This window comes from Idiotropiscis lumnitzeri, chromosome 17 (assembly GCF_059441095.1).
Source record: "Idiotropiscis lumnitzeri isolate Australia: NSW breed Sydney's pygmy pipehorse chromosome 17, RoL_Ilum_1.0, whole genome shotgun sequence".
NCBI lineage: Eukaryota > Metazoa > Chordata > Actinopteri > Syngnathiformes > Syngnathidae > Idiotropiscis > Idiotropiscis lumnitzeri.
Genome location: NC_142407.1, coordinates 17,021,982 through 17,032,325, shown reverse-complemented (window position 1 = coordinate 17,032,325; position 10,344 = coordinate 17,021,982). Strand labels below are relative to the sequence as shown.

Genomic DNA, 10,344 nt, shown 5'->3' with positions numbered 1-10,344 from the left:
TATTCCAAGAATCCCACGCCCACCTCAGAATAGCTTACAAGATGCTAACTTGCAAATGTGGCAAGCAACTTTTTTTTTCAATTGTTAAATGTCAAACGTTAAATTGGACCCAAAACAACAAAATGGGCCTTTTTTTTTTAAACGTTGGATCAGCTTTGCAAGCGAGGACGGCGGCAGCGCAAAGCAAAGTCTTTCCTGAGGAAATCATTGGAAAAGAAGCCACCTAAATGCTTGAAAAAAAAAAAAAGACGTGAGCTGGATTTAGCGTTCTTCCTTCGCGGAAATGTTTTTGTGAAGGCGTCGGGGCCAAATCAAGTCCAGTTGGTATTTGCGGCTCGTCACGGATCAACGTGGACATTCTCGGAGCTCCTAAATCTGGCGTGCGCGTGCACGTTGAGGACTACCGCCGTGCGCAGCGCTAAGTCTTTTCTTCCCAAATGGTCTCTCGGTAACGTGCCAGCGATTAAACGCCAAGCCACAACTGAAGATTGACTTCAGCGCTTTTTGGCAATTATTTTTTTATTTGCCCCTTTTCTTTTCTCATCACGAGCTTCGCGGGCGTGTCGGGGCCGCTCTGCGCTGTTGTCGGGCGTGAGGCGGGACACCCTCAATTGGTTGCCAGCCAATCACTGGTCAGCTTTTTGGGGGGTTGTTTTGAAGGAAGGCAATGTCTGTTTGAGGTTCATTGGTGACATTTTGGATATTTCCAACTGGCAGCGCGGCCCCATCCCAAAAGGCACGCTCACTCAATTCTTTCGACTTCCATGCAAGTCGCGTCCGTTCGCCGGCCGGCTGCGATCCTCTCGGACCGCCGCAGCGGGCCAAACGCTCCTCAGGCGGGAGTCCAAGTTGAAATCCCAAACAACACGCGCACACGCACACTTCTTACAGCACCCAAACAATCTTTTCGAGCGGGCTAAGAAAAGGTTTGTTTCTTTTTCAGCACGTCCTCTTTTCTCTCGATCGCCCGCAACACGCACGTTCTCCAAAGTCGTCGTGCCTTCCTGCCGCCTTTACACACGCACGGTTGCCGCGCGTGGCGCCTCAATTTGCACGACTTCCAAGATGTTGGCGTTTCTTCTCATCATCGCAGATGACGTTCATCTCCTAATCTTTATCTTGGACTCGAAAGCTGTGCTGATCTCAAATCGTCAGCGACGCGATGCCACCGTCCGTCTGTCATCGCAGCGGCTAACAAAGCTAACAAAACAAGCTGAGCGAGGCGAGTGGAGTTGAGCAGCAAAATTCGGTCGCCAGCCCAAACGATCGGTGGGTCAGCTTTGACGGACGGAAACGTCCGCGGCAGTCGGTGTGAGTGAGTTTGCGACGCAGAGCGACGGCTCCCAGACGCGCTCGCTGCCACTGTCCGACATTTTGTGGCACAACTAGGCTAAAGCTGCACAAAAATCTCAAATTTCCCCATTGTGGGACTAATAAAGGACATCTTTATCCAACTCGTGAAAACCGTCCCAAAACTATCGCATGCGTGTCGTATATACGCGCGTATCCAAATACGGATGTGTGTGTGTGTGTGTGTGTGTGTGTGTGCATGTGTTCAATGGCATATTTGAACGGGTGTGTCCAAATGTGTTCGTGTCTGAGCGTTGCTGCAGTGCCATCTAGTGGTTGAGCGCACCTCTGCCTTCCAGCGACTTGTGTCTTTTGACGAAGGCGTCAGCTCCCATCACAGTGACGTCAGGTGGACGTGGTCAGGTCAGGAGCGTCGCTGCCGCAGAGGCCTGAGCACCCTCAGCCCCGCCCCTCCCGTCCCGTTCGGTTCGGATCGGACACTGCGGGGAGAATCCACACGCGCGTGCACGCACACTTGCTTGTCCTCATCGCATCCCGCTGCAGACTTGCCGACTTGCAAACAACACAACAGAACCGAGCGGCACCGATGGCCGAGTCCAAGCCGCAGAGGGGCTTCCCGCGTCTGCGCCGCGCCACGGTAAGAGCTCCAGCACAAAAAAAAAAGGAAGAAGAAGAAGAGGTGTGGGAAATGTAGAATGCAAAAGATTGCTGCGACACACACACGCGCGTGTCACCTTGGAAAAGAGTGCGCGCGTGCGCGTGTGTGGGAAGACTGCAGACTCGAGTCACGTGACGCAGCTCCATTTGTGCACACGTGTGAATGCGTGTGACGTCATGACCGAGGGAAGGAATGTTGTCATCTCGTCACTCTGTAATGCACATTTTTTTTCTGAATCATTTCAGTCCGATTATCTTTTGTGTTTAAAGGGGAAGTCAAGTGAAAAGTTTTCTGCACAACATTATGTTCTCCCCCCTGAAAATGTTAATGTAGCATTGTGATTAATCGAACGTTCCGCAGCAAAAGGAAGCCGTTGTTCTCCATGTGGGGGGGAGGGGTCACTTTATTTTCACACCGCCACTTGCTGTCGCCTGAAAGTGACATCACAGTGGTGGGCGGGCTCAGCGAAGGCTTTTTTGCTGGATTTGGTCATGTGACGTTTGCAAGCACCGTCGCGGTCGTGTCCGACGAATCGTTCGTCGCCTTGCGTGAAGCCGCGCTGCTCTTTTGTCAAACGTTTGCATCCTCCTGCTCACTCGCTTTCTTGTGTAGTGTATTTTTACATCCACTATTATGAATATTTGAGTAATTCTCTTTAAATAACGACGAGCGAATTGGAGACTAAAGAAGTGAGCAGCCTTTGTGTTGAAATTCCAATGTAAACGAGATACCGTTCCAGGGGGACAAAAGGCTCGACCCGCATTTAGGTGTGGAGCACGCGAGGCGATAGTCGCAGTCGGGATGGCACCACTTCAAAGAGCAACTAGGTCTGCTCTCGCCTTAGGGGGCTTCGGGGGCAAAGTCGAATGAGAATGCAAATGCTACAAGGTCAAATGAGATCTTCATGTCTTTTGTTTGCCTTCCCTCTAAGAAGGGCAGGGGGGGACCTTTCCCTTTCCCTTTTTCTTTGTGGGGAGACTTCTTTGGACATCAGCGTGGGATGAGAATAAAATCTGTTTCTAACCAAAATGGCAGTGCCAGAGAAGTTTTTTTTCCCCCATCACCAATTCTGCCATGGGCGGCGACCCGTCTGGAGGGAAGCTGAGCCATACCCGCACATCAACAACAAAATATACCACACTTGCTTCTTCTTTGGCGTCTTTGGATCTACCGTTGGACTCTGGTGTATGATCTGCTTGTGTGCGCCACACCGCCTCCAAGAGGCCAACGCGTGCACTGCATGAACAGCACAGGAGAGAAAGGACACCCAAGCAACCTGAAAGGCTTCAAACGTGTTACGTTGACTCGGAAATAACGCGTTATTTCCTTTTTTCTTTTTACTGGCTGGCCTAGCTCAGCTTTTTGCTCAGCACGCATCGCACGAGCCGGCAGTCCTTTTGCTCCTCTTTCCCATTCTTAAATGACTTTTTTTTATTTTATTTTTTTGGAAAAAGACAACTGATGTGAAACAGATGATTTTGCCGATTGAAAAGGTGTTGCCATGACAACTTGCGCTCCTCCTCCTCCTCCTCAGACTTCGTTTCCCGGCAACTTGCACTTGGTGTTGGTCCTCCGACCGGGCACCTTGTTAAGCTCCGCCCCCAGCCCATCCTCCAGCACCGACCTGGGCTTCCGCTTCAGCCAGGATGACTTCCTGTTCAAGATGCCGGTAACAGGAATCGGCGCGCAAATCGTGACGCGCCGTGCACGTGCAGTATTGTGGCGCCGCATGCACTTTTGTCAAAACTCAGCATGCACATTGGTCGTGTCGGCTCGCACGTTCTTCGGAGGACGCCGAGTTTTGTGGTGACGCGGCGCGCTGGCGTGTTCTCAGGTGGTGATGCTGCGCTCGCTGGGCGATCTGCTTCGCTACATCGACGACAACCGCCTGACGTCAGACGCGCGCGGCGGCGGCGGCGAGAGAAGCGACTGGCTCGTCCTGCGCTCGGTAAACCAACTCTCGTGCGTGAGCACCTTCGCATCCGCCGATTTGGACTGTTCAAGGAGCACTTTTCGGCTCCCGTGGCGTGTTCGCCAACAAGTCACGGTTCATGCGACGAGACATGCCGCGTTCGGATGTTTGAGCATTCGCGCGTGCCGCAGGCCATCGAGACGTTTGCGGTGACGGTGAAGGAGGCGGCTCACCTCCTGCAAGGCTTCGGCTCAGAGTTGTCGGACGGCGAACTTCCGGACGAGGCCGACGCCGTCGACGTCCTGCTCCGCTCGCACATGCTCCGCTACGGACGCATGAAGGTGGGCGGCGCCCCTTGTCGTGCGCGCGTGTCCTTGTCGCGCGCTTGCGTAGTTGTTGCCTCGCTTTGCAGGCGGACATTGTCGGGGTGCTCAAGGAAGGACGCCTCCTGCTGGACAACCTGGAGAAAAGCACGATGGAGGACGTCCGGTCGGACTTGGACACAGTTCAAAGGTCAGCGCAGTCGGCTGACATCAAACATCAAGCGAGGAAAGTCTGACGGCAACGTCTGGCATTTGTGTGTAGGTACGTGCGTGTATATGTTCAGATGTGTGCGCGCGTGTCTTTTTGTGAGCGTGCGCATGTGTGCACGCGCGCGCGCAGGCTGCTGTCTCAGCTGCGCGACATGGAGGCGGCGTTCGACGGCTTCTTCGAGAAGCACCAGCTGAAGCTGCAACAGTACCGCCAGCTGCTGCTTTATGAGCGCAACTTCCAGCAGGTGCGTGCGTGCGCGCGGAACACACACGCAAGCAGTGCAACCTGTGCATGCGTGTGCGTGTGCGTGTGCGCGCGCAGATGGAGGAGGAGCTGGCGAGCGTGTCGGCCGAGGAGAAGGCCATCCCCGCTGTGGGCGACACGCTGCTGCGCACGGAACAACTCATCCAAGATCTACACGCTCTGGAGCAACGCGCACAGGTCTCACTCGCGCTGGCACACACGCACACACACGCACGCGAGCGTGCACTCTCACACCCGGTTTGTGTGCGTGCGCGCGCATCAGGACGTGATGTCCCGCGCTCAGGTTCTGACGTTACAGGGCCACCAGCTGGCCGCCCGCCATCATTACGCTCTGGCGCTCATCATGCAACGCTGCAATGAGTTGCGTCATCACTGTGACGTCATCGGCGGGGGACTGCGGGGCAAACGCGCCACGCTCACGCGAGCTCGAGATCTGCTCGCACGGCTGGACCAGGTCTGTGTGTGTGTGTGTGTGTGCGTGCGCGCGCATCCCATTCATGGAGTGTGCACGTGCACGCAGGCTCTGCGTTGGTGCGACGAGGGCGCGTACCTGCTGGCCAGTCAGCTGGTTGACCGCTTCCAGAGCAGAGAAGGCGCTCAAGAGGCCCTGCAGTCGCTGATCTGCCACCAAGAGGGGGCGCCAGACGTGGCCGACAACAAAGCGGACGTCCTCCGTCTGGAATTTGAGGCTATTCTCACACCCCAGCTGCAGGTAGCGCCCCCTCGCAACCGCCCTAGATCACGTGGCGGCGCCTGAGAACCTCGGGCGGGGCCGCTCCAAATGGATCGAGTCATGAGTTGAAAGCGACCTTTGATACTCGCTGTCGGCCGTCTGATCGCGTGACCTTGAACAGGGCCACATCGCCGCGGTGACGGACAAGCTGGCTTCCATGCGGACCATGATCCGCAACCGAGAGCTGTGTCTCCGCAAGATGGCCGACGTGCGGGTCAGACCCATCCAGCCCGTGGCGCCGCGCCCCGAAGCCGAACCCGCAGAAGCGAGCGCGCAGCACGGGGCCAAGGCGCCGCTGTTCTCGCCCAAACACGGTAACGTCGTCGCAGCATTGGACTGTTCTGTTCTGATTGCGGTTGTCGTTCCCAAACTGGGTCCGGTTAGGATTTTGATTCTGCGCTTCTCATTCGGTTCTGGATCCGGTTTTTGAATCTGGTTGTCGTTGCTCTGGATTTGAATCTGGTCGGGATCAGATCCCATTTAGTTCTGATTCTGGCTCTAAATTTTGGATCTGGATCTGAATCTGTTTCTCCTCACGTGTTTTGTCTCGAGCTTAGAATCTTCATTTGAATCCGGTGTCTCTGGTTCTCGTTGCGATTCTGGGTCTGAATCTAATTTCCATTTTGGATCTGGATCAGAACCTTGTTTGTTCCCATTCTGCTGTAAATGTGGTTTTGTTGTGTGTTCAGGTGTGGACTTCAACCTTCTCAACTCCAGGTTCTCTTTTGATCTTCTTCCTGGAAAGAGAACCTCCAGGAGGCCCAGCGACCAACGCAAGGTGTGTGCGCGTGTAATCGAGGTTGAACAACTAAAAACTTTGAGCGGTCGACGGTCATGTGATGGGAGTTGAGGCGCATTTTTTTTGGGCCGCGTGCAGATCGAAGTGATGCACGACTACCAAGGCAACCGCAGCTCTCTGTATGGCTCCGCCCCCGACGGCGACTCAGCGGCGGAAGAAGGGGCGGAGCGAGTGACAAGGTGGGTACGAGGCTCAATGGCAGCTGCGGCAAGGGTCAAAGGTCAGCGTGCGGTGACTCGAGCTTTGAACCGTGCAGTCGCATCATGAAGGAGCTCATCTCCACCGAGAAGATTTACGTGGAGCAGCTCCTCGCCGTTCTTCTGGTGAGCGCGCCGCTTGGTTTCCATTCTCCTGCGTTTGCCGTCGCCGTTGATGTCGTCGTTGCGCGTTTGCTTGCCGTGCGGGCCCGTTCGGGCCGTCCAGGGCTACCGAGCCGAGATGGAGGACCCGTCCGCGCGTGATCTTCTGCCGTCGCTTCTCGGCAGTCGCAAGGACGTCCTTTTTGGGAACATGCCGCAAATCTACCGGTTTCACAGCAGGTACCTTCGACGAGACCTTCGCCGTTCTCGCCGGACCGCAACGTGTCTTTGTCCTTCCAGGACCTTCCTGCTGGACCTCCAGCGCTGCCTGAGCACTCCGGAGCGGGTCGGCCAGTGTTTCCTGCAGCGGGTGAGGACTGCGGGCAGCGCCGCCGATCACTACAGTGACAAAAGAGGAAGCGTCTTCACGAGCGTGCGTGCGTGTGCGTAGAAGGAGAAGTTCCAGATGTACGAGCATTACTGCCGGAACAAACCTCGCTCCGAGTCCTTATGGAAACAATGCTCGGACTCGGCCTTCTTTCAGGTTTGTTTGCTTCTGTGCATCTCTACACGACACGAGTGTTTGTCTTTGAGTGTCTGCGCCCATATTTGGGTTGGTCTTTTTAAGAGTGTTTGATACTGAGAATGTCATTTTTTTTTTTTGCGTGTTTGTTCGAGAGAGACCGAGACCGAGACCGAGGCCGAGGCCGCCCTCCCAGAGGAGCGGTGACGCTGGCAGCACATTTCATGACAGTAAACTGCAACCTTAAAAAGACGCACACGCACGGTGTGTCCTGGGTGCAGGAGTGCCAGAAGAAGCTGGAGCACAAGCTGTCTTTGGATTCGTACCTGCTGAAGCCCATCCAGCGCCTCACCAAGTACCAGCTGATCCTGAAGGTTCCCGTCTCACACGCACTCACATGTCAAGTGCCAGCACGCCCACCTCACATGCATGTCACCTGTGCGTGCGTGCGTGCGTGCTCGCGCAGGAACTTCTCAAACATTGCACCGAGCCGCAGTACCGCACGCAACTGCAGGAGGCGCTGGACTGCATGTTGGACCTGCTCAAATCCGTCAACGACGCCATGCACCAGACCGCCATCGTCGGCTATCAGGTAGCTATCGAGCAAACGCGTCGTCAGCCGTCAATCAAATCTTATGAGCGAGGGTCATGCTGCCCATCAAATATCGAAAGGAACTCTCAAACATGAGCCGTCCATCCATCGGCATCGGTAGCCATCGTTCGAATGTCCCGAGGAGGGAAACAAAGGCATCTCGTCAAATTCTGTCAACCAAAAGTGTTCAAGAGCTGCGACTTCCGTGTCTTACGTCAAGCGCAGCCGCAACTCCAACGTTGTGGTCATTCCGTCAAGTTCCACAAGGGGCGTGGCCACCATCCTGCGCTGTGCCCTAAATTGTGTTTATTTCCTCAAGGTGACGCAATGAGTTGCTCGAAGACAGCGAGCGCCGCTATTGGGCAACATGTGCGCCAGTATATGACGTCACTCACTGCGACGTGGCTCTTGGCCACAAGATGGCGGCAAAGCGACATTTGATATGAGACGTGGCTTCGGAGAATAACGCGCGATAGCTTCCCGAAGCACAAAAACCAAACGGAACAAAATAAATTGGGCGAATAGAGGGCGAGCTTACTGACCAATGGGTGCGCCGGTGGGTGTGGCAGGGCGAGCTGGGCCCGCTGGGGCGCGTGGTGCTGCAGGGCGGCTTCAGTGTGTGGAGCAGCCACAAGAGGGCAGCAGCGCGCATGCGCGAGCTGGCCCGCTTCAAAGGCGCTCAGCGGCACGTCTTCCTCTACGAGCGAGCGCTGGTGTGCTGCAAGCGCCGCGACGACCGCTGCCGCTCGCCCGTCTACAGTTTCAAGTCCTGCCTCGGGGTACGTATGCCGACGCAACCCCATGAAGGCTCACACCCATTCATTGGCCAGAAAATTGCTTTTTTTTTTACAACATAAGGAAATGACATCATTCAGCCCCCCCCCCCAAAAAAAAAAAAAGTCATCAAAAATGAATCAGATTTGTGACAAATGCTAAAGGCCAAAATCTCATTTTGTTTTCATTAAATCAGCCGCTGCAAACTAATTATTTTTTTACTATTCAGATGAACTCAGTGAGCGTGACAGAAAACGTCAAAGGAGATGCCAAGAAGTTTGAACTGTGCCACACAGGAAGCCAGGAAGTCTACATCCTGCAGGTCCATTCGTTTGGTCGAAGCGCCGTGCTCCCCAAAATGGCTGCCACACGAGGAGCGCGCGATGCTGGATATCGTGTGAAAATGTTCACACTTGCACAGAGCGTTGCATATCAGCCTTACGTTTAGAGCGCAACGAAATTTGTTAATTCGCTCAAGGACGCAGAGTAGAACACGTGAGTTCTACTTCCCATCAAATCAATCCAATTCAAATGGAGCCACTTTAAATCCAATTGGGAAAACTCCAAATTTCATTTGCCCAACTTAACATTGAAAATTGTCTTCCCAATTTCACGAATGAAGCAGCAGAAGGCGGCCATTTTGGGCCATCCCGGGCGGCGGCCATTTTGGGCCATCCCGGGCGGCGGCCATTTTGGGCCACTTGCTGTCCACTGAAAATGTTGCTCAGCGACCAATCGTGGCTCAGTTTGCAAACGTCGCCGCGGAAAAGGCCCATAGGGATTTTTGCAATCTTTGCGCACAACAAACGCAAATCGGCACAATTCTCAAGATCACAAGACCATTTTGTATTTTCACGCGTGCGTGTGCGCAGGCTCCCAGCTTGGAGGTGAAGGTCACCTGGCTCGCAGAGATCCAAAAGATCATCAGCCAACTGCACCAAGGTAGCGCGAAGGAATGAACGTTGGCCAAAGAGTGAAAGTTCTCACCTCGATTGCGGCTGAACATGCGTGCGTTTTCTCTTTCAGACAGCCTCGTCTCGGACAGGTGAATGCGCACACACGCACACGCACGCTCTCTTGCTGCAAGACGTTCGCCCCGCCCCCCACTCAGATGTCCTCCCGTCACTCGCAGCTCTTCCGCCTCCAGTCACGCCAGTCACGGGGCGGCGGCGGCGGCCATCGCAGATGGCCTGGAGGACTGGGACGCCACAGACGGCTCCAACGTGTCCGATTCGGACGACGAGTGCCACGGCGGCGAAGAGGACCGGCCGGCGCCGTTGGTGGGTGCCGGAGAGCTTTGCCGTTTGTTCATTTCGTATCTTTGCGCGCCGGCTGACCTGCCGTTGCCGTCGGCAACACGCACCGCAGGCGGCGGGTCGCTACCGAGTCCTGGTGGCCAGCAGCGTTGCGAGCAGTGATGACATCATCTTCATGCGCGGCGACGTCATCCGGCTGCTGCGCCGCGACGATGACGGAATGTGGTCAGTGGCTTCTTCTTACGCCTGCTCGGTCCTGTGCGTGCGTGCGTCCTTAATGTGCGTGTGCTGGATCAGGCAGGTGAGGAACGAGAGCCGCGACGCCGAGGGCCGAGTGCCGCCCTCGATCCTGCGTCAGATTCTGGGAGAGACGTGCTGAGCGGCGTCATCTTCAACATTGTGACGTCACAGAATTCCTTCATGGCCAACTTGAAATTGTCACCTTCCAAACTGCTCCGCCTCCCGTCCGAACACGGAATGAAGAGCGTCAGAAGTGCCTTACACGTGACGACCAGCAGGGCGCGCCTGCGCCAAAGTGTGACGTCACCGTCGAGGACTTTCCGATTCCATTGGCGCCCTTTTACACTTTGTCATTTTCATTTCCGAACGGCACGTTGTTTCAGTCACGCTTGTTGTCCAAGTATTCACTTGAGCCCGTGAGGCAATAAAAGCACACACACACAACTGAC

General features: G+C 55.1%; 1 protein-coding gene across 2 annotated transcripts; it reads left to right on the top strand.

Moving 5' to 3' along the window:
• The first annotated feature begins 1,616 nt into the window (after window positions 1-1,616).
• LOC148320665 (proto-oncogene DBL-like) lies at window positions 1,617-10,343 on the top strand. 2 transcript variants are annotated; one of them, XM_088279321.1, is made up of 25 exons: window positions 1,617-1,948; window positions 3,504-3,638; window positions 3,804-3,917; window positions 4,073-4,222; window positions 4,294-4,394; window positions 4,545-4,659; window positions 4,737-4,856; window positions 4,942-5,133; window positions 5,200-5,391; window positions 5,534-5,726; window positions 6,102-6,190; window positions 6,290-6,390; window positions 6,468-6,534; window positions 6,635-6,750; window positions 6,811-6,880; window positions 6,962-7,054; window positions 7,315-7,407; window positions 7,500-7,625; window positions 8,195-8,404; window positions 8,629-8,721; window positions 9,272-9,341; window positions 9,426-9,444; window positions 9,532-9,679; window positions 9,768-9,880; window positions 9,953-10,343. In XM_088279321.1, the coding sequence occupies exons 1-25, from the start codon at window positions 1,898-1,900 to the stop codon at window positions 10,032-10,034; spliced, it is 2,853 nt and encodes a 950-aa protein (XP_088135447.1). In that variant the 5' UTR covers window positions 1,617-1,897; the 3' UTR covers window positions 10,035-10,343. The 2 variants fall into 2 exon arrangements, with proteins under 2 accessions (XP_088135447.1, XP_088135446.1); XM_088279320.1 differs by having other exon boundaries at window positions 4,467-4,659.
• The last annotated feature ends 1 nt before the right edge of the window (window position 10,344 follows it).

What these genes read in the sequence shown, in the direction of transcription:
- LOC148320665 (XM_088279320.1), top strand. Translation starts at nt 1,898, where the DNA reads ATGGCCGAGTCCAAGCCGCAGAGGGGCTTCCCGCGTCTGCGCCGCGCC. An exon ending in GGGGCGGAGCGAGTGACAAG is followed by an intron (nt 6,391 to 6,467) that starts GTGGGTACGAGG and finishes TGAACCGTGCAG; the next exon opens with TCGCATCATGAAGGAGCTCA. An exon ending in AGCTCCTCGCCGTTCTTCTG is followed by an intron (nt 6,535 to 6,634) that starts GTGAGCGCGCCG and finishes CGGGCCGTCCAG; the next exon opens with GGCTACCGAGCCGAGATGGA.